Consider the following 23,376-nt stretch of genomic DNA (forward strand, 5'->3'; position numbering starts at 1 on the left):
AGTCAGTACAAATTACAATTTCTCACAGACAGTGACTTTTTATACTGCCGTACAGTATACCAGGAGTCTCATACTGAACTCCCTGCCCACAGACCATCTACCGGCTGGAACATATTTACAAATTGGACCAGAAGACTCAGCAACTGGGGGGAGAGGGTGTGTCCAAAGCCATGCCCTCTCCTGCCACTACCCTGCCCTCTATCCCCCATGGCACCCCGTCCCCTAGAGGGATGCAGCCCTGTGGGTGGCTGGGGGGCTCTCACAGGGGGAGCATAGCAGCAGTGAGGCATCCCCACACTCCCATCAGCTTTTGCCACCCCAGGGAAGTGCAGCCCACTCAGCAGCTGCATTCACTCCAATACCCCCCTGGCTCCTACTGCTCCTGGGAGTGCAGAGGTGCCTGACTGCTGCTGCCCATTGCCAAGCTCGCCTCGTAATCCCTCAAGCTGCATCCCTTGGTGGGGGATGGGGTCCCATGGTGCAAGAGGGGAAGGGGGCAAGGCTTGGGAATGAGTTTAGATGCTCCCCCCAGACTGACAGTCCCCCCCCCAGGCCAGATTGAAAATATGCTCTGGCCCATAGAGGGCTCACGGGCCAGGTGTTTGAGGCCGCCAAATTATACGTGGAAATGTAAATACAATATTTATATTCCAGTGGATGTATTTTAGAATTATATGGTCAAATAAGCAGTGTGCGGTGATTCTTATGTCTGCTTATGTAAGCAAGGAGTTTTCTCCAGGGCGGTGAAACCTGGGGACATGCAGCACGAGGGGAACAGCAGTCTGGAAAGGAGAGTCACTGCAATGGAGGATAGCACAAATACCCTGGGTGTGAGAACTCCCAGAAATTTCACTCCCGGCTTCTCCCAGCAGGTGGAGCTGTAGGCCAAGGAAGCAGCACCACCTCTGAAAACTCCACCAGCACCTATGAGCCCTGCCCACAGTAATCCTACCCCTGCCATGTGTGCTGCCCCTGCGTGAGGCTTCCTACCGGGGTTTGCCTCTGCATATTACTTTCTGCCAGTGGAATAGAAGCTGATGGGATTGTTTCATCCAGAGGCCCCAAATGAAATCAGCAGGGGGCTCAGCCAGTGCAGCCAGGTTGCCTGTTAAAGGCCTCATAAATAAGAGCCAATGGAGGCTGCAGGCACTGCAGGGCTTTATAGGCCCATAAAACACCTCCCGCTGCTACTGAGGCTGGAGGGGATAGGTGGGAAATCTAATTTCACAGGATTTAAAGCAGGTGTGAGAGATATAGATGTATGTTTTTAATAGTAATTAATGCCAGCATTTGGGAGCACTTAGGCCCTGGGCTTGGACTCGCTTCCAGGGGCCTGCCTAATAAATCGCCAGGTGCTGCCAGCCTGCTGCACAGTCTGGGAGAGGCACTGACAAGGGAATAAGGTTGGGAGTGGGAGAGAACAAAGTGACAAAGCCCCAGCTCCTGCCCCCGCCTCCTTCCTGAGACCCTGCTCCTGGCCCCATGGCCACTGTGGAAGCCAAGCTTCCCTTCCCCCACCTCAGATGTGGGCAGGCCTGCCTGAGGCTGGACTCCAGCTGGGTACTGTGGGGCAGGGGAAAGGTGTCAGGGTCTTCCTAGGAGGTGGATGGGGACTTCCGTCCCCATCTGTCTGTCAGGGGTGGACAATAATGTTCACAGAGTGGCCACGCCATGAATTTTGATCCTGGTTATGCTCCAGCTCTGGGACCCTTGGAAGGGGCGGGGCCTTGGGCAGAAGGGTTGGGGCTGGGACCTATAGAGAGAGAAAAACAAAGAGAGTGTGTGAATGTGAAAGAAAAAAAATTGTGTGTGGAAGACAGACTTTGTGACACTGTGTGTGTGCGCAGCGTATATGTGACAGTGACTGTGTGTGGCACAGACTGGGGATGTGTGACAGGGACACAGTGTGTGTGCTGGCTGCTGCTGGGTAAATTTCAGAGGGAAGCCTCCATCTGTTTCTTTATGGGAAATCTGTCCAGCTCTGCACGCCTGAGTCACTTACTATCCAAGTTTCAGACTGGCGCCATTCTTTGTGTGGCTTCTGATCCCTCCTTTGCAGAGATGGGGTACTGGGGCAGGGGAACGCCCTGACTTCAGCACCACCTTCTGCCCTCTCTAGACAGTTAGCAGAAAAATCCTAGCAGCAGATTGGCTGCAGACAGAACAAGGTGGAGGCATGCTGTACACTCTGCTGATCAGCTGGATGGGCCAGAGAGAAATGTTTGGCAGGCCAAATCTGGTCTCCGGGCTGGTTTTGCCCACCCCTGTTCTGTGTTATTTCTACAGAAGGAATGCAAATGGGCACTACCACATTGATATTAGGATACTCTGGTGAGAGGTGCCCTGGATTTAACAGGAAAGCTGTTTGCCACCGAAAGTAGGGAATGTGTCACAGTTGTAGCAGGGCTGGGAAGAAGCTGCTCCTAAGCAATAACAAGAGATTTTCCCAATAAACTCCCCACCATGAGTGGGCCTAAAAGTGCTTTTTTGCTACGGGGAGGAGCCATGTATGCACCAGTTTATTACATTCGAATTAACACCGTGAGGGAAATTTTTTTTGAAACATTCCAAAAGAATTTGAGACAATGATTCTGAATCCTGTGCGTGCCAATGGAGCGGTACACAGGCTGCAACGAACACTACTTCATAATTTTAATATAGCCCTTAATTGATAACGTGTCTATCCACAAAACCTCCTGATGCTCATTGGTTAGCAATGGCCATGTGGCACACAGCTAGCATAGACTGCATTGTTGCCAACTCTCGTGGTTTTAGGGTAAGTCTCACAGCATTTTATGCACCATTTAGTGCCCTGGTTTCAACAGAGGAGCAGTTAAGTGCAAATCTGAGATTTTAGTTTTAAATATTAAGTTCCTAGCTCTCCTGATTGCAGAAAAAAGCTTGCATATGTAAATGGAGGGCACCTGTGCGCTCAGAAGGCAAGTAACAAACTCCAACAGTCATGAGACTTTAAAAATACATTTATTTTTAAACCAAATCCCATGATTTTGGGGCCTATCTCATGTTTTTTTTAACATATCAGGCTGACAACACTGCAGATATTGCAGATGCTGATACCCAACTCCTTTCGTCTGTGTGAAGCTGCACAGACCAGGGGCTCTCATCTGGATGTGTCCTAGGACTCACCATCCCCAGGCCACACAGTAGAGGAATCACAGAGCTTCCAGCCCTTACTAAATGGAGCTTGTCTATTCCTGCTTTTCACCTGTGGAAAAGGTGGGTAAATCCCATCCTAGAGTCCTGAAGGCAACACAGGAATGGATATTAGCTATTGACTTGCTCCCAAACCTAGGGTGGGATATTTGGTTTCTGTGTGTATGTGGTGCCCTCTAGTGTTACTATGTTATTACTACACCTAGTGTGTTTTAACAAAGCACATTGCTCTACAGAGGTCTGCATACAGGCATTTGCGCAAGGATGGCCAGCTTTCCAATAGCACAAAACTGAGCGCCCTTCTCTGAGGTCCTGTCCCCAGCGCATTCCAGTCCCACTCCCTCAGTTGCTCCTGCACCCTCGCCCTCACTCACTTTCACTGGGCTGAGGCAGGGGGCTGGGATGTGGAAGGGGTTGAGGGCTCTGGCTCCAGAGTGTATCCAGAAATGAGGGGTTGAGGGTGTAAAAAGGGGGATACAAACTGGGAAAGATGGCTGAGGTGAGGAACAAGGTGCAGGAATGGGTTCTGGGGTTTGAGGATGCAGGAGGGGCCTATGGCCAAGGGGTTTGGAGTGTGGAGCAGACCCAGGGCCGAGGCAGGGACTTAAGCTATGAGGATGAGGGCTTTCATGTTGTGCCAAGGATGATGACTTTGGGGTGCAGGTGGGGGATCAGAGCTGGAGCAGAGAGATGGGTGTGGGTTGTGTGTGGTGCAGGGTCCAGGAAGGAGTTTGGTGGTGGGTGGGACTCCAGGCTGGGGGAGGCTGTATGGGTGCCAGTGGAGCTTACTGCAGCTCCCAGAAGTGGTCACCAGGTCTCTATGGCCCATAGGTACAAGGTGGTGGAGCCTTTGGCTAGAACCAAAGGCATATGGGAAAGTTCATCATCTTCCTGGCATTGGACGTTACCATGCAGGAGGTGGTGGAGAGGCCCCATCCCATAGGGAAATTATCCTTTCCTCTGTAAAAAGTGTTTTTTTTTTAAAAGAAAAAAGTACCTAAAGTGTTGTTAGAGCAAACACCAGCTTTGCTATAGTTAAGGCAGAGAACTGTTCTCTTTCCACTTAAACGTTGACTCCTCTAAGCGCTCCAGCTCGGTTGGCATTCCAAAGTGTCAACGCTGGTCACTGTAGTTTCCCTAGTCAGGAAGAAGAATTGAAGAGACTAAAATCCTTGCAGGGATTTGTCAGGTCTAAAAAGCAGCAGAGAGGTCTCTGTGAGTATAAAAGATGGTCCATACAACTCATTTGGTCTGGAATAGTGACGATATAAGTGCCTTCCATGTGCTGCTGGAGTGGGGGCCTGAAGGGGACTGCATCAGCTCTGAGAGTCCAAAAGGATATCCAGTAAATGAGAATGCTGAGCAGCTGCTAGGACTGCCACTGGCAGTGTACCCCAGGGCAGACAGAAGACTCCATCAGACACAGGTACACAGTGAGGGGGTCACAGAGTTACCACATTTGACCTTTAAAAAAAGAGGACACCTCTGAGAGGACGTGCCTCGGTACCAATATCTCCCAACTCATGTTGTATTAATGTGTTATAGTATCTATAGTACACTAATACAACATGAGTTGGTAGATACTGGTACAGATACACTCCCTTGCAGAGGCATCCTCTTTTTTGAAAGTTCAAATTATGGTAACCCTAGTCATAGGAAGCAGCCCAGGGAAACCAGACTGTAATCAAATTGTGTGGCCTGAATCCTAATCATTGCATGTCAGTAAAATCCCCCCTGACCCTCTGCTACCATTAGGGTCCAGGTTTGGGACTTAGTTGAGTAGGGTCAGCCTAGTTCTACTCTCCCACAAACACACACTGCCAACCAGCCACCTTAGGCCAAGAGTCCTGTGTGTCTTTGCCATCTGCCCAAATCTGAACATCAAGTAAAAGAGTGTTTGGTGCTGTGCCTCACCTGGAGGATGGGTGACTGAGGCCCCTAGATTGTTTGGTGTTTTGTCCCACCTGGCCTGAGCCCTGGACAACTTGATGTTTGGCCCTGCTTGGAGGGCCAGGACCTCAGAGGCTGCTACATCCCAAGTAGACGTTACCTTGACAAAGGTCCAGCAGCCAGGTGGTGCTGCCTCTCTCCAAGATTGATGAGGGACAGCCATAACCTCTTATTAGGCCTATAATATAAAAGCATCAAACCATCAGCCTACTTGCTACGTCTCTGTGATCCACATGATTCTAATATCTTATTTTAAAAGTACATGTCCAGTCTTGATGAGTGCAAAGAGAAGCTTCCAAATGTGAAGCAAGTATACATTGATGCCACACTGTCTTTCTGAGTCAGCAGTAACTATCTCATTGGTGAGCATTTTAGCAAATGAAATAGATGGGAATGAGGCACATAAGGAGTGAAAACTGGGAGTTGTTGCGAGGAAGAAAATGCTGAAAGAAGAAAGGGAAAGAGCAAAAAGGTAGAGAAGTGGAAAAGAAATGGATTCATAGCTATTAAATCCAAAAGAAGTCACCATAATCATCTCATCTTTAACTTTCTACATTATATGAGCCATAGAATACCACCAGTAATTCCTGCATCTAGACAAAAATTTCTGCTTGAATAAGAGCCTGTTCTTTTAGGAACACATCACACCTCAATTTAAAGACATTCAATGATGAATAATACATCATCTCTTTTAAATCTTTCACATACTTAATTATCCTCGCTGTTAGAAATTGACAACTTACTTCTGAATTTGTCTAGCTGCAGTATTCTATCACTGAGTCTTTGTCCTTTTTTTCTGCCAGATTAAAGAGCTGTCCATTATCAGACATGTTTCTCCCAGGGAGATACTGAAGCATTGTGATCAAGTCACCTCGTAAGCATCTCTTGAATAGAGGGAGAGGCGTCTCAAGTGTGGGGCTCCAGTCCCCCATTGCAGAAGAGGCACGTGGGGGAGAAGGATAGCCAGAGGGTCCATGGGTCGCAGGTGGAGCTCCAGTGGGCCGCATGCAGCCCCTAGGCTGCAGGTTGCCAACCACTGCTCTGTAGAGAAACCTGATTATTTTTTTCAGTTGCAGTAGTGCCAAAGAATGATGGGTACATTCCCTAAAGTGTATCCCTGTGGAGAGACTGTGTTTTTCTGGTTGATTCTCTAGCATCAGGTGGCAGGCCTGGTGGAATCCTCCCCAGTGTCCCAGGTGTTGGTCCAGGCAGAAGTCACCAGGATTGGAGACCTCATGGACTACAATAGGAAGACTGGATGGATCTCCCCAGTGCTCGCTAAGCACATGGGGATCTCCAACCTCCGTACTCCCTGGTGCGTACTTCAGGAGGTGAGGGCCATTTAACTGCCGACTGCTTGAGTTTACTTCGACTGAGTCTTGTAAGGCGGTGCACCCTGCCTCTGCCCCCCCTTGGCCCTCCAGATCTCTCCATAGGCCCCCAGCTCCACGTGCCTTCCCAACCACCTCCCACTCATCACCCCAGGTGGCTCCACACACTGCAGCCAGTCTCCTTTTCAAACTGTGCCAAGACACCATCTGTACACACGTTTCACATGCTCCACTTCCCTACCTCCTGTCCCACCTGGACACCAAGTGGCAGGACCTCTTGCCGGTGGAAGAGGGTGGGAAGCCCTGGTCGTCCAGTCTGTATTCCACCTTGGTCCTGAGGCCCACTGGGGTACCTCCACAGCACTGTGAGCATGGGGGCGTACTTGGCATGGTTCACTCGTCCCCAGCATTTGTTCCTTTTGTGGTACAAGGGAGACCCTGGTGCATATTTATCTTGAATGCACAGCCCCTCTTCCGGCTTCTCCAGAACCTCCTGTTGATGTTCTGGCTGCACCTCTTCCCCTACTTATTGATCCTCTCACACCCAATTTGTGGCTCCACAAAGTTGTCAGACCTCTTCCTGGCTGTGGCCAAGATGGCCATTTTTAAGACCAGGGAGGGGAGGTTGGCTGAGGGGGAGGCTATGATTGTGGATCTTACTTTTGCTCTTCTACCTGTTCAAGCATCTGGTCAGAGTTCCTCTGAGAGGCACCCTCTAGTTACCTCACCAGCTTTGGGGAGCAGTGAGCACAGTCCTTGACTCTCTGCTCTGTGTCCCCTTCTGGCTCTCTCATTTTAACCCTCTGACCTCCGTGCCCATCCCATTTGCTTTTCAGTTGTCCCCCATAATTACTTGGGTTCCGGAGCCCAGTGGATTCCCCCATGTAGGCTTGTGCTCACCCACTGCTTGGATCCCAGCAGGATTAGGTGGCAGGCCTGACTCATCAAAGCAAGGCAGGAGAAAGCCCATTTTAGTTTAGATTTGGTGCCAGTCAGAGCAGAGTTGCTGCTCTGTCAGTGGAACCAGGCTGCAAAATGGGACACTATTCCCACGGGATGTTAAAAATGTACAGAAGCCACTCTTCCTTACTTTGATTCCTAGGCAAAGCAAATGTAGCAGGAATTGTAATAAGGTTTATTATAGCTGTGAGGAGCTCAATTTCTACCCTTTATGGCACTGTAATCAGATCCTCCTGTGTGACCCTTGTCTGTGTAGTTCCAGTTGCAGGATCCTTGCTGATTACCATGGCAGGCAGCCAATAGCTGTAAAAGGCTATCCATTGTACTGTCATAGTGTAGGAGTGGGGAGTGCCCTGCAACTAGTGTGCTGTGGCCATGTTTAGCGTGCCTCAGAGTCTAGCGTAGTGGCCTGGAAGCCAGGAGTCTTGGGTACTATTCTCCTGCGCCCTGCCCCCCCCCCCCAGGGGGGAGCCTATCCTAGTGCTTAGTGCAGGGGCCTGGGAGCTAGAAGTTCCAGGTTCTATTCCTGGCCCCTGTGCGTGGGTGGGAGTGAGTCTAGTGATTAGAGTGGAGGGAGACTCAGGGCCAGGATTCTTGACTTCTATTGCCCCACGAGAGCCACTGCTGTCACCATGCACTTTTCCCACCAAACAGTAGGGCATATGCCTTTGAGAGTCATGGACAGCACTCCTGGTGCACAGCTCTGAAGTAAACTGGGGTGTGTGTGATAGAGCCCTGGCTCCCAGTCTTGCTGCACTAGACTTCTGGGGGGAGGGGTTAGATACCACACAGATAGACTCCCACCCACTTCCCTAGGCTGGGACATAACCCAGTAGATCCCACGCCCCTTCTGGTACTGGACTAGACATCCACCCCCTCCTGGGGGAGGAAGCGGGGTGGGTGGAACTCAGAAGTCCTGGCTCCAAGGTTCACTGCTCAACTCCAGCCCCAGAATGGTTGAGACCTTGGGCAGAAGGAATGGGGCTAAGGATCGCCAGCCCTCCATGCCATCCTGATCATTCTGGGCTCTAGCAGTGACTTAAGAGAGCCCAGGAGCTCTTAAATCACCAGGCCCAGAGGCAACTTCCTCCTTTCCCCTCCTGTCGGCAGTCCTGGCTACCTCCTGTCTGAGCTGGGGCCAGCAGAACTGGTCATAAGCCTGGTCTACAATAGGAGGAAGAATCGATTGGAAACGTAAACCCAACTACAAGCAATGCACAGCTGGAGTCAACTTATCTAAAATCAGTTTTTGCCACCGTCCACATAACAGGAGGTTGATAGAAGAAACTTTCCTGTGGACTTCCCTGGCTCCTCTTGACAGCCAGGAGTACCCGGATCGACGGCAGGTGCCTTGGCAGTTTGACTTTGAGCATCCCCACTAGGCACGCTAAATCAAACCTGGGAAGAGCAGAAGCCAGTGCTCCAATCCACCCATAAGTGCAGATGCATCCATGGTGTTCAAAGCGTGGTTGTAGCCCCACAGATTTGTGTAGTGCGATTGTGATATTTTCGTTCTTACTTTTTATCCCCTTCCTAACAGTTCCTAAACATTGGCCAGACTGTGCTAAGAGCCGATCATTGGCGTGGCAGTGTTCTGGCGTGGGTTTCCAAGTCACGCTCCCGGGGGCTCGGAACGAAGGGGGAGTGGGCAAGAGCTTCAGCGAGGCAAGAACGATCGCAGACAATTTGACTTGGGGGGAAAAAATGGCTGGCACCGGCTTTCCGTGCCGCCGTCTACGTACGCGCGACCCACGCGTTACCGTGGCCTTGGTTGGGCAGGTGCCGGGCAGCCGGGCGGAGCTGCGCTGTCGCAGGTGCCCCTACGTGGCATGGGGGGAGGCGGGCAGCAGCGAGGAGCGAGACGAACGACAGCGTGACAGCTAATCTCCGGGGGCGGAATGAAGGGCCCCAACAGGCGGGGCTGCGGGTGCAACAGGATCAGGAAGCGATGGCGCTGCGGGACGCCAGCGGCAGCCGCGGGGAGAGGGGAGCGTCCGGTGCAGGAGGACGGTGAGCGACAGCTCGGGGCAGGGGGAGCTCGGGACGGGCGGTGGGCGCCCAAGAGAGGGCCCTGGCTCCGGGAGGACACGGCCCCTTTAAGCTATTACCAAGGCGCTGCGGCTGCGTGGGCGGAGCCGAGCGCTGGGGCGGGAGAGGAAGTGAGCGCTGCGGCTCCAGCCAGTTCTACGGCTCCGGCTGTGGGAGCCCGCGCTACATGAGGGGGTGTCCCGGCTGCGCTGTCCGAATCGCGCCGGGGTCCTGCGCTGTGTGACTGACCTTAGCTCGGGCCTTCCCGGCTTCCTTCCTGTGTCATGAACAGGACGCAGCTGAAGCGCTCTGGGATCCTCAGGATGGCTCTGAGCGGCTCTTCAGACCCACTGCTTCAGGAGGAGGAAGGTGGCAGCAGCAAGGAGACCCCCTTCCTGTGTAAGGCTGTCCAGATCGCCTTAGTGGTCTCTCTCTACTGGTTCGTCTCCATCACCATGGTCTTCCTCAACAAGTACCTGCTGGACAGCCCCTCACTGCGCCTCGATGCCCCACTCTTTGTCACCTTCTATCAGTGTGCTGTCACTGTCATCTTCTGCAAAAGCCTGAGCCTGATGGCCTCCTGCTGCCCACCAGGCTACCTGGACTTCCCTTCCCTCCGCATGGACCTCAAGGTGTCCCGCAGCATCTTGCCCCTCTCTGTGATCTTCATCAGCATGATCACCTTCAACAATCTGTGTCTCAAATACGTTGGTGTGGCCTTCTACAACGTGGGGCGCTCCCTCACCACTGTCTTCAACGTCCTTCTCTCCTACCTGCTCCTCAAGCAAACCACCTCCCTTTATGCCCTGCTAGCTTGTGGGGTTATTATAGGTGAGCAGAGCTGGTGGAGTCTGGTTATACCTGTGTGTTCAGTTTAATGTCTTTCATCAACTCAAAACTGGATGAATTTCTAAGGTGACCTTCAAAGGAAAAATAGTTCAGCTTATACCTTTCCTTCTGCTCTCTTCTCCCCTCTTCTCCAGTTCATGGTGGAGAAAAAGAAACTGGGAAGTTTTTTGAGGTGTTTGTTTTTTGTTTGTCTTGTAAATTGCCCCCCCCCCTTTATTTAGATTTAGAAATTTGATTCCTCTGTAGGCTGGAAGAGTCTCTGGTGACTGGAAAAGTAGAGAAATAATAATAACCCTGGAGCCAAGAGAATGAAAGATGAGTGCCTGATGGTATCTTTCATTAGCTTTATTTCTTACTGAGTTTTCAGTTCTTAGAAGTTTTTAATGCTTATCTTATTCCAAAGACTGACTAAACATTTTTGAGCTCTCATAGTACACATCCTCAAACAAAAACAGGGAAGACAAGGTTTTACTTTCCTGAGATTGTAAAGATTCTAAACAAAAAGCAAAAATAAAGAGGGTATGGAAGAGAACCTGAACTTTGGTGCTACATTCAGGTCATCTTCCTTCATTTAAGGTGGGGGAAGTAACAAATCCATTTAAAAACCAACCGGCAATGGATTATTTTTAAGGGACTATGTGCAGTATGTGGCTCTCTAGTTTCCTTTCAGTATGTCACTAATACTGTCTGATTGCAGGTGGATTCTGGCTGGGCGTTGACCAGGAGGGAGCCGAGGGTACTCTGTCATGGGCTGGCATACTCTTCGGGATCCTGGCAAGTCTTTGTGTCTCACTCAATGCGATCTACACCAAGAAAGTGCTGCCTGCTGTGGATGGCAGCATCTGGCGCCTAACCTTCTACAATAACATGAATGCCTGTGTCCTATTCTTGCCCTTCATGTTGCTGTTGGGTGAGTTTCGCACTCTCTATCTCTTTGAAAAACTGGGGAACCCTGGTTTCTGGGGCATGATGACCCTAGGTGGAGTGTTTGGCTTTGCGATCGGTTATGTGACGGGACTCCAAATTAAGTTCACCAGCCCACTCACCCACAATGTGTCTGGAACTGCCAAGGCCTGTGCCCAGACAGTGCTGGCTGTCGTCTACTATGAAGAGACCAAAAGCTTCCTGTGGTGGACAAGCAACATGATGGTTCTGGGAGGATCCTTTGCCTACACATGGGTGAAAGGCCTAGAGATGAAGAAGGCACAAGAGGAATCCATTCCAAAAACTGTTGAGAAAAATGAGATTGGTGTCTAGACCAGCTCCAGTCTGCACTTCTGCTGCTGTGTCACTGAAGTGTAACTTCAGTGAGAAAAGAGGAACTTTCAGCTCAAGGAAGCACTAAACTATGCAGTGCACAGTTAGGGGTACTGGGAGTGAAGCCAAAAGCATTCCATATCTAGTTTAGTAACAGGGAAAGCCGTGCTAGTCTATATACTATCAAAACAAAAAAGCAGTAAAGTAGCACTTTAAAGCACTTTAATTATTTTGTTAGTCTTTAAAGTGCTACTTTACTGCTTTTTTGTTTTGATCATACCTAGTTTGTTTACTAAAATTGTTATGGAGAGGAGGAGAGTGCTATTTCCACTATTTTCCACTGGATTTCACTGTTTCTTGAGTAGGAGGGGGCTTTTGTTGCAGGGATGTGGGTGTAGTAGGGGACCCTTCTGTCACTACTGGAGCTTTTTTTTAAATTCCTGCTACTACCATTTACCATATGGACACCCAACTGCTTCCCTGGCGATGGAGGGAAAAGGGCATGAGGTGTGCATGTCTGGAGACCAATGCTGGCTATTTCTAAATTAGCCACTACTTTAGCCTTAAATGCAGGGATGGGCAGGTAGCCAGCTTTCCAAGCTACTCCTGCCTCCTATTATAGGCAAGATTTTTGTCACAGTTATCTTTAATGAAAGCCACAGAGCAGTCATGGACAATAAACAAAAACTTATGGAAACCATGATCTGTCTGTGACTTCTATTAAAAAAAAAATGTAGGAGGGCTGACTGACGGGATAACTGAAGTCTGGGGGGAATGAGAGCCTAAGCACTGTTGTGAGGAAGAGAGGGCAGTAACCCTTGTCTAAGAGCCATGAAGCCCCCCATGCTGTAGGTAAGGGCTGCAGGAGAGGAAGGGCACAGTAGCTGATCGCTCTGTCACTGCTACCCCAGGCTGAGGGAGAAAATGTCATAGAGGTATCTGGAAGTCATGAAGTCTGTGACTTCCATGAACTCTTTGATGTAATGTTAGCCTTAATTGTAAAAGGATGTCCTTCCTGTTCCTACTCCTTTGCAATATACACTTGGAAATCTCCTTACCAAGAGTTCTAGTATGTCTACATTCACTGTAAAAGGAGTCAGTATTTCTTGATGGGGGTCCTTCAAGGTTGTATGTTAACTTTTTTCCCCACACCCAAGAGATTTGCTTGTCCAATAAATTACTAAAAGGATGGGACAGACTTATTGCCCCACTTCAGAAACCTAGCAACATTCCTTGTGTTAGGCAGGGGGATGGTGCTAACCCTTTCACATGATATTGCTAGGTCCTACCTTTACTTGACACCCCAGGTCTCTGCCTTTTTTAAAGAGTAGCTGACTCATGGGTTCTGAACCATTTGCTGTTCTGGCATGAGTACTCCATAAAAATGAACTGGGGAGTTCATGGCATTTCTCACTTCCCTTCTGTATTAGGAGCAGAGTTGCCTTTCTTGCAACAATGCCCTTGTAATTAGGCCAGCTTCAGGGTCTGTTGCTGTCTGGCCCCAATGGTTGCCTTACTTGGTGATCCTCACTCGAAGGGGTGCCCACTGCATGAAATTATGGAAAAATGCCATAATTCAGCTGCACCATGAACTTACTGGAAAGTTGTAACTCTTACCTCTGTGCCCTATCCTGTCTCATTCAAGTGCCAGTTGTGGCTACGAACTACCCTTTTCTCATCTTGATTCACAGATGTTGATTTTTTTTCCTCCCTCGCAAATATTGTTTTAGCTGTATCTTAACCTCTGAATCTCTTCACCTGCCAAGAATTATTAAAATAGAGTATGGCAGGAGCAGGTGTAATCTACCCCAGTGTGCTAACAAGTCCTAAAGAGTACCAGGCTATTCACATGAAAACAATAGGGCTTCCCCCCGCCATCCCCCGACCCCACTGGCTCTTTCCTCCACTTTCCTACTGGTTGGATGCATTGTTCCTAATTCCATGAGCTTAAATCTCATTGGAGTTCTTAATCACATTTGCCTCATTGAAGGCCACTTTTTGGTAGTGGGGACAGATTTTTTGGCATGGATCTCTGTTAATTTTTCTACTGGGGTAAATTTGTTTGCAAATACTGACCTGTGATTGCCAAACTTGTTTAATAAAACTGTGGATTGGAATCTTGGGGACCGTTTTTGTCTGCAGAACTGACAGTGTGCAAGATGACTAGTGATTTCTGCAGGGCCCTTAGCACACAGGGAGACCCTACATTCCTAATAATTGCTTCAGTGTGGCACGAAGTCCTGCACTTTCACTATCGCCTTTCACTAACCTGACATGGAACTGTCATCATGGACTCTCCCCTCAGACTTGTTGGTTTACAATCACTTTCCGAGAGCCATAGTTTCACCTGTTAAAGTGTTGTGGTCTCATCAGTGGCCTCTAGAATTGCTGAGATTTTTCAGCACTGAGCTCAGATGTGGCTGCATGAAGGACATTACTCTTCTCCATGCATATTCACTGGTGCTTTGGATGGATAGGACTCACTCCCATGTTCTGCTGAACTGAAGGAATTGGTCTGGTAGTTTATAATCTCAGGCAACCAGTACTGGATCATCATACAGATTCCAGAATGCCTCAGGGAAATGTGCTTGTGTTGTCACTGAGCAGATATTCTGTGGTCCCTAAGAGTGCTGTGTTGGGAATCCCCCCATCATCAGTATTCCCCATTTGCCTTCCATGCATCCAATTACTTGTTTGATGTTAGGGCTCTGTGCCGCCTTCTTTCAACTGAGCCCACTAAGATTGGTCTCTGTGCCAGTGCATGCCTGCACAGCACCGACCAGATGAATTTCCCTGGGATTCAAAGGTAATCTGGCACAGTGGTTTTCACCTGTGGTCTGCTTACCCTAGAGGGTCCACAGACTATGCCTAGTGTTTTCAAAGAAGCCTACATCTGCTTCTGACATTTTTAGAGGTCTGCAAAGAAAAGAGGGTTGAAAATCACTGACTTAGGAGAACAATTTCTCAGGCTGCATAACTCTTGGCTCTACTCAAGTGTGTGTCTCACCTGGATTTCCTATAGGTTGTGGATGCAGCTACACATTGTAAGCAGCGCTCACAGAGGTCATTGAGGAGGTAGGTAGGGAGGGAGGCAAATTAGATGGAACACGGAGTTAAATGTAGTGGTGGTGTGGCCAGTTCAGACTCACAGGGCTATCTCTCTGTGACTGTTGGCCAGTTCTTCTGATTTTAATATCAGACTTGTGGGAAGTAGGTCATGTTAAAACCCTAGATCCTGACGTCATGTGAAGAGGGTTGAATCGGACCTTAAAGATATTCGGTCCCTGACCTTAGCTTGCAAACTTCAACCCTGAAGGTGTGTGGCTCTGTGTGAATCTCCTGTTGGGGCCTAAGGTGAGAAGCTCGTGGGGGGCGCGGAGGGAACAAGGCCACTCTCGCTGAGCCGCAGCTTGGGTCCCAGCCAGGAGTGCTGCCCACCTCACCCCGCCGGGGTGCAGGAGCTGGCCATGTAACTAGCCAAGCGGAGGGGCTGGTGCAGCCGGGCCAGGGCATCACTCGGAGGTGTCACGGCTCGCAGGCAGTTATGGCCGCTGCAACGACAGCCGCCAGCGACTCTGTCGCTGTAACAGAGAGCGGCCCTGCGCGATGGGCAGACTGTGCCAGCGGCTAGCGGAGCCCGGCCTGCCCCCCGTCTGGGTCTCGTCCTTCGGACCGACTCCCCGCCCCCTCGGCACGCGCACGCGGCGGGAACGTGTGGCCGAGGCTTTGCCCAATGGAGGCTCTAGCCAATGACGGCAGACGGCAGCCAATGGGGTGCGGTGGGCGGCGCGACGGAGCGGGCGGAGGGTGGTTGCTTTCGGGGCGCGCGGGTGGGGCGGTTGTGGTGGCAGAAGCGGCGGCGATGGCGGCTGTGGGCTGGAATCCAGCCGGCCTAGGCCGCTCCATCCATTGGTTCCGGAAAGGGCTCCGGCTCCACGACAACCCGGCGCTACAAGCCGCGCTGCGGGACGCCAGCTCCGTCCGCTGCATTTATATCCTGGACCCCTGGTTCGCCGCCTCCTCTACCGTGGGCATCAACCGCTGGCGGTAAGGGGGCGCCACGCGGGGCTCTTCGGGACTGGGGGGCGCCGGCTCCTTTCTCTGGTGAGGGCGAGTTGGAGGCGGAGGCTCCTAGGGCGGCGGCCTCAGGGGACGGGGAGTCCGGTACGGTGGAGGCGCTGCTGGTGGTGTCCCCAGGAGCCCCTCTTCTGCGGCCGGTCTCCTGCCCGCGCCCTCTCGCCCGACAGCAGGAAGGCGGAGGGATGTCCCCGTTCCCTTCCCGGCTGTGCTGAGTCCGCGCTGCTGCTGCTGCTGCCGCTGCCGCCTGTGCTAGGCTGCAGGGCCCTGGGCAGGTCGTGCCCTTGCTTGGCTTCCAGTGTATGGGCGTTAACTAAGAGGCCCGGCTGCGTGTTCATTTCGTCGCCTCTTTTCCCTGCCTGGTTGCAGGTCCCTGGTCCGTCCGGGTGCCAGACACCAGCGAGGAGGCACATCTCGGCCCCAGTGCGTAGATGGTTGGGTCTTCCCGGGATCAGAAACCGTGAAAACAGCAACGGTTTCCTTTTCACGTCGTAACATGTCAGCAGCGTGATCTGCTTCGGGAGTATGTCCCCGTACTGGGACTAGTTGTGCAATGTGTTATTTAACAGATGGGCTGAGAGTGTTTTGTTATGGCTGTATTCCATTGCTGTAGAGACCAAGCTGTGCTTGCCTTTCACGTCATTCTACCACTGCATACTTCGGAAGGGGTAGTCTCTTCCCAAACACTCACTGAGCCAGTGAAGAAGTGAATCTTAGCAGTCTGCCACCAGTGTCAGTAAGGAGATGAGATAAGGAGTGGAGAAGTACATCACCTCATGTCTTCCATTTCCATGGTTATATGTTCTTCCTAGGGCTTATTAGAACAAGTATTATTGTACTTGCAATACCAGAGGGCCTTTGTCTGCTCTGAGTTGTGATGTGCTCAGACAGAAATGAAGAGAGGAATTCTTCAGGCAGATGAAGTGTTCCACTTCAAAACTCCACATGCAAAACACACAAGAGGCACCTAAGTCATTAGCTATTATGTGTGGACCAGTTTGGTGATCCTCTTTGAAATGAGGGCAAAATATGAATGCCTACTTTTTCACATGATTTAAGGGCTCCAGAGGTCGAACTATACAAATTACAGACTGGTCTCAAAAGAATGTTTACAGTCTGAAAGAACTGGAAGAGATTGGAATGTGCCAGGAAGTCCAGGGAGGGAGTAATCTTGTTGACATCTGGCTCAGGTTTTGAAAGGTGTTGATACGTAATGCCAGTATTGCTTCTCTTTTAGTTAGTAGCCCTTTTTGGTTCCAGTGGCCTGGAAATGCTTCAAATTTGTAGCTGGTCTTGAGTTAGCATATAGAATCCTGCATGTTAGAGATGGGGAAGACCTGTTATGTCACAGCTAGTTAATTATCCAGTGCAGGATTGTTCTAATGCTTAATCTGTGAGAATCCTGATTCCCTCAAACATCACTATGTTAAAAAAGCAGCTGGTAAAGGACAGAGATCTTGGCCGTGAAAAAAATGTGTTCCAATATTCTGTGATCCAGTGGAGAGTGATGGTACAAGTGCCACCCCCAAATTATTTCACTCTTCCACTGAGAGTAACATTTGTCATATAATTGAAAGATACTGTGGTCTAAGAATGGGAGATAGGAGAGAATTTCTCCCAAATGTTGGAATATTTTATTTGTGTTTGGTCTACTTGATCTTGCTGAAGTCTTTCTGCACAGTAAAAAATCTGTTTACTGCCATGAGCTTGGGCCTTCAATTCTACTGTTTTTGTTTTTTTTTTTTTCCTCAAAACCAGAGTAATGCAGAAGTTACCTTTGTCACATTATCACTCCATTGCAACCTTTGGAGTCTCTGCCCATATGAGAAGATGCAATTGGCTTTAGAAAAATCTCGTAGCATACACAATGCTAGATTATGTAAAGCAGCTCTGCCTGGTGCCTATTTTACTTTGGAAAACTACTTCTTCCCCAGTTACTCTGTACAAGTCCCTGAAACCTCAGAGTTCTGCAACAAGAATAAGCTATGGCCTGTTTCTGGTTTTCAGCCATTTGTGTGTACTCACATACAAGCCCTTGTCTTCTGGCTCAGAATTCTTAGGGAAATGTTCTTCGGCTGGTTCTGTGAGGACAGGGACACGGGGTGTACAGATTGTTTGGGTTTTTTCCCTCAGGTATGGGCCTGAAGGAATGTGCTGGATTCCTGTGCAGGGAGCAGGATTTTTACTGGTTAGGCATTCAAGTTGTGTTCTCCTAACATTTTATAAAGCTGATGGTAGTTTTGGCTGCCTGTATATTTGGACAGCTAAGTTTTCACCTTAATCTTGCAGCTGTGCACATAAGCAGGAGTTTTATGTCAAAGCAAGAGCAGGCCTCTCCTGATTTTTTTTTTTTTTTTTTTCACTTATATCTAGTTGCAGGATTTTAATGGAAGAACAGACACTTGGTTAAAAATTATCTAAAGGCTCTTTAGAATGTGAAAAGGAATTTCTGAAGGAGACTTGGTGATTTTTTCTTTTTGGTAGAGCTAACACACCAGTCATCTTTTAGTGTCAGTGTTGCTAAATTATGGCTTCTTATGGTTTTTAAAAGCATTACAAAGGTCTCCTCTAAAGTTCTATAAGTACCAAAAGTTATTAGAAATACAGAAAATTAAGTATGCAGAATTTTTTCTATATATTTTGTTATGGCTTGACTTCAGTTTTGAGAGCTGAAGTCCAGCCACAAAACAGGTGCTGCCTGGGTACCTGAAGTGCAGATTACACTGCTTCACCAGTGGCTCCCTCCTGGTCTGGAGGTGCGGGAGACACACACCACAGCTCTGTGTGAACTGGGTTACTCTCCGACTAGTTCCATCATTGGTTTTCCACTGACACAGTGAATCCAGAGAAACTGAGGTTCTTCTGATTGTACTGCTGACATGTCCATAGGGCCTGAGCTAGGCACTATTCTTAGTGATGTGGGCAATTGTTAACTACAAAATAAATAGGCTTCTTGTGGCCCTTTTCACATGTGCCATCAAACAACTGTTAGCGTGTAAGACTCTGACTTCCCCTTTAAACTGCAGTAGAAAGACTCACTGTCCCATTAATGTCCCTCATTCCAACCTGTCCAGTCCACTGTGTCTGGAGTTCCCATACTTTTCGCTGAGACTTATCAGTACGGCTGTGGTAGGTACTGACCCATTATTAACTCTTCATGAGGAAAAGTATTTTACTTAATACATTCATAAAAACTGTGACACTGTAAATAAACAAAATACAGACTTCATTTTCATTTTAGTGGAAATTATTATAATGCTGGGAATCCCTAGCAATGTGCTCTCAAAAGAAATGCTTCAGGGTCTTTGAAACCAATTAGTTTTAGGAAAACTGTAGTTTAAATAAAATGTAGAAAGCAAGATATGGAGTTCAAACAGGAGAAATGCTTATTGTTCTGTTTTACATGAATCTGGAACACAATAAAATTGCTTTAAAAGGTATTTGTTTTTAAAACAAAATAATTGTCCAACTTCAAACACTATTTTCAAATTAAGGGTAAAATGAGTTTTTGTGCTCTGTAAACACAGAACGATATTACTCTCTATTTAGAAAATAATTAAATATTGTAAATAAAAATATAAAATAAGTTATAATCCACTAAGACAACAGATACTCATCCTATTCAGTAAAGAAGAATCAAAGCTTTGTGTGTTTTTTCCATACTCTTTTTGTGGCCAGTTTATTTTGTGTATTTGTAGGTGGTCTGGCACTTTTTTTCTTTTCTAGTACACTCATTTGGAGGGAAAAATAGAGCGATCCATGTAAGATTGCAATACTGCTTTTCAGTTTTAAATGACTGAGTGCTTGTATGCTGCCAGGTTACCTTGTAGTTAAATGTAGTATTGTATTCATGAAAATTGAACTTAATCTTTTTAATTTTTTATCTAGACTCTGTCCAACATATGCAGCTCAAAACATTACGTTTGCATAGATTTTACTTAGATTACACAAGTCACATGGACTTAAAGAATGTGATTGTGCTGGCAAACCACATGGGGCCTGTGTAATGGTCCACCTCTGGGCACCACAGCCCTGGATAACCTATTATGAGAATACATTTGGAATTACATAGGAGTTCCGTGTTCTCCCTAAAGTTACATCCCCATAGCCACATTGATTCTCATTGGCAATGTATGCAGTTATTACATCTTTTTGTTAGAAGTAAAGGTGCTAGGTAAATACATCATGCTAACTGGGATTCGTTTTGTCTCTTGTACAAGAGGTTGTATATTGCTGTTCTGCCACTTGTGTTCAAGTGACGACCTACATTAGCAATAGGATGAGAGAGCTGCATCATGAGGTATTTTTCAGCTTCTTTAGACATGTTGACCTTGATTTCTTGTGGAAGTGACTCTACCAGTTTCTTTGTTTGGACAAGTTTCAGTCCCTGCACACAGTTCTTAGCTCCCTTGATCAGTTTTACTTATTCCACAACCTTTACCTCAGTCAGCTTGACAGTGAAATGAAATTTCTCTGGCTTCTTGGGGAACGTCATCTTCTGCTACCTGAGTAGCTGACTGCACTACAGTGTTAAACTGGTTTACTTAACTGTAAAATGGATCATATATTGAAAACTGCGTATTGTCTTAGTGCCTGTGTATTTAAGTATCGGAGGGGTAGCCTTGTTAGTCTGGATCTGTAACAGCAACGAAGGGTCCTGTGGCACCTTACAGACTAACAGAAAAGTTTTGAGCATGAGCTTTCGTGAGCACAGACTCACTTCATCACATGAAGTGAGTCTGTGCTCACGAAAGCTCATGCTCAAAACTTTTCTGTTAGTCTGTAAGGTGCCACAGGACCCTTCGTTGCTGTTCCATGTATTCGTTGTGAATTTAACAGCAGCATTTATTATTAATCCCCTCAATACCTTGTGAGGTAGGTGGGGTAAGTATTATTTCCGTTTTACAGATGGGAAGCAAAGAAAGAGAGCAACTGAGGTGCTCAAGGTGTCACAGTGAGTAAACAGCAGAGCCGGGTGTGGAACCCTGGAACTCCTGTTCCTAAAACTAGTGCTCCTTCCTTTAAACACTGTCTTCCTGCTTCACAGGAAATGTATAGACAAGTCCCTACCCCCAAATAGTTTGCAGTTTAAATTATGTACCTGATAGAGAAGTGAGTATCTAACAGATCCCAGCAGATCAGAGATGGAGTGAGGAAGCTCCTGATTTATGAGAGAGAATTTTTGTTAGCCATACACCACTGTCAGGCCTGGTGCAATGAAGGCTTCTTAAATGATCACAGGCACTAGAGTGAAGATGCCAGTGGAAAAAATGAAAAGGGTTTTGGTTTTTTTTTTTTATTTTATTTTTTTAAATGGTGGAAGCAACACACAGCCCACTGACTACAGAAAAGCAGATAATGTTTGAGATGAAGATGGTGACTTATGTTTTTTAAGGCCATGAAAACAATGCCAAGAAACTTGAATTTGGTACTCATCACAGAGAGGAGCAGTGAAATAGTGGCTTGATTTAAATCCATGGTTTAATTGAGGAATCAGGAAACCTTAATTTAAGTCATTTTAATCTTGTTTGACACTTTTTCTTTGAAACAGTGATTCTCATTGTCTATGGACTTTAAAACATGTTGATTGCCTGCTACATATACTCTAAATTAGGTACTATTTGCTAAGCAGGAGGTACACTTTCCATTCCTATTTGTAAGGAATGGTTGCTTATACATTTATTCATATTCATATTTTTTGTTAAAAAATGAATGAGGATTTCTGATTTACATGATTAATTTGCTTGTGATTTTTGTATCAACCTGGAAATTTAGAATTCAGTTTAAAATGCACAAAAACAGCATTTTAAAATTATTCTGTTAGTTAAATAAAACTACCTTAACTGTGCAGGATACACAAGAATGAAGAGTGTAGCCACTCATATTTTATATTTAAAACTGGCCTATTGAATGAATGAAGTATTAGTGAACTGTAATCAATATTCAGCACCTCATTGGCATGCTGCCAGACGTGCTGCATTTTGCTCACGCGTGGCTCATCTATGTGGGGGTCCTTTTTGAAAGGACACTGCAAATGTCAAAATCCCCTTGTTCCTATCAGGTGATAGATATAAGGGGATTTTGACATTTGCAGTGTCCTTTCAAAAAGGACCCCCATGTAGACGAGCTGCGCATGAATGAAACATGGCGCTTTCGAAGTGCCATGGCTGGCAATGTGCTAATGAGGCGCTGAATATGCATTTCAGTGCCTTATAAGTATTCTCTGATTTGGCCATTAGCATGGCCATTTCAAAGTTTTCCCCAGTGTAGATGTAGACTTTGTGAGAGACTATTTTTGACACCAGCTTTTTGAGCTATGTCCAGGGAAAAAGATATCACAGGTGTGAAAGGAGATGATGTGTGGACAAATGGCCTAGTTATGAAGGTCATTGTGGAATACAAATTTGTAGCACAGTTGCAACTGGCCTGGATACTGATGCTGCCTCTTTGAAGTTTTGTTTGTACATTTGGCCTCTGTTACTGAAGGGGTGTAAATGTTTGTGCAATTTTGTATTGTGGCATAGCCTATACTTATCAAATACTGTCACCCTTGAGGTAATCCATGGCTTTTCAAAGAACACTGCTTTGAAGTGGGCATCTAGAGGAGAAAGGCCATGTTTATTTCAAATCTAAAATCCCTCCAACAGAGGATTATTCTCTACAATATATTTGGCCAGATGCTATATTGTCTGAAATTCTTCACATAAATATTACCATGTCTGGGAATTCTCAGTTGGAAGGATGCTCTAATTGCCAGATGGGCACTAAAAGTCCTTAGGGCAACATAAGTAGACAGGATTACAAGTGCACGAAGGCCATGGAGAGCTCTTGCACATCTTACATTTGTCCCGTCAGTGTCTGGGACGATATTGACTGGCGCAAGCCTCCCTGTTCTGTGTCTGCCAGTTGTTGAGCTGAGAAGAGTTTTTGGGAATCATATTTCCTGGTTTAACATTTAGCTCAGAGAGCTGGATTGAATCTTAAGCTTACTGGGCATATGATGTTAAGATACACTTAGACTAACTGCTGCTAACTAGGTTTGTTTCCTTGCCACAGGTTTCTGCTCCAGTCCCTGGAAGACTTGGACAACAGTTTAAGAAAACTTGGCTCCTGCTTGTTTGTGGTACGGGGGCAGCCAACTGATGTCTTCCCAAGACTTTTCCAAGTAAGAGGCTAAACTTATCTTCTATAAGTTGGACAGGAAGACATAAGATCTTACTTTGGGATCTTCATTTTACTTATGTCACTGTTCACTAGTCAGTGATGGTCTATAGGTTGCTCTCCACCTGTTCGATTTAAATCAGTGTGCATGATCCCTTGATGAAGTAATTGATTCCAATCTTGTGCTACATTCATTAGTCCTTTTTCCTAAAAAGAGTCATTCTTTTTTGCTGATATAACTGTTAAAATATATTGACTTGCAAACAAATGGAGCCTTTACATGAAATTAGTTATTTTTGCCAACCAGAAAGATAATGATACACATTTAAGCAATAGTGTGGCTTAACATAGGTTTATTCAGATTGGTTTGCTTTTTTATTGCGTTAGAAATGGTAAATGGTTCATACTTACTAGATAATCTTTAATGTGGGACTTGAATCTAGCTCCATTCGGATGGATATTGAAAATGTACAAAAATGGCATTTTAATACTTTTACGTAATTTAGATTTACTGTGCTGAATTATTTTCTTTTCAGTTTATTGAAACGATATATATGAAAGCTGGTTTATTAAAATAGAGGAAATGTTA

At 47.1% G+C, this 23,376-nt stretch overlaps 2 protein-coding genes across 3 annotated transcripts in view; both read left to right on the forward strand.

Moving 5' to 3' along the window:
* Positions 1–13,666, forward strand: part of SLC35C1 (solute carrier family 35 member C1) — a 43,510-nt gene extending 29,844 nt beyond the window's left edge. The window contains exons 1-3 of one of the 2 annotated variants that reach the window (XM_074998961.1): positions 7,536–9,425; positions 9,736–10,274; positions 10,990–13,666. In XM_074998961.1, the coding sequence (XP_074855062.1) occupies positions 9,364–9,425; positions 9,736–10,274; positions 10,990–11,549 (1,161 nt within the window). In that variant the 5' untranslated portion in view covers positions 7,536–9,363 and the 3' untranslated portion in view covers positions 11,550–13,666. Of the gene's footprint in view, positions 1–7,535; positions 9,426–9,735; positions 10,275–10,989 lie in introns of those variants that run through there. The other variant, XM_074998962.1, reaches the window with a different exon arrangement.
* A 1,601-nt stretch (positions 13,667–15,267) lies between these two features.
* Positions 15,268–23,376, forward strand: part of CRY2 (cryptochrome circadian regulator 2) — a 37,345-nt gene continuing 29,236 nt past the window's right edge. Inside the window, exons 1-2 of the mRNA XM_074997547.1 lie at positions 15,268–15,596; positions 22,683–22,791. Of these exons, the coding sequence (XP_074853648.1) occupies positions 15,283–15,596; positions 22,683–22,791 (423 nt within the window). The 5' untranslated portion in view covers positions 15,268–15,282. The remainder of the gene's footprint in view (positions 15,597–22,682; positions 22,792–23,376) is intronic.

This window comes from Carettochelys insculpta, chromosome 6 (genome assembly GCF_033958435.1).
Source record: "Carettochelys insculpta isolate YL-2023 chromosome 6, ASM3395843v1, whole genome shotgun sequence".
In the NCBI taxonomy this organism is placed as follows: Eukaryota; Metazoa; Chordata; order Testudines; family Carettochelyidae; genus Carettochelys; species Carettochelys insculpta.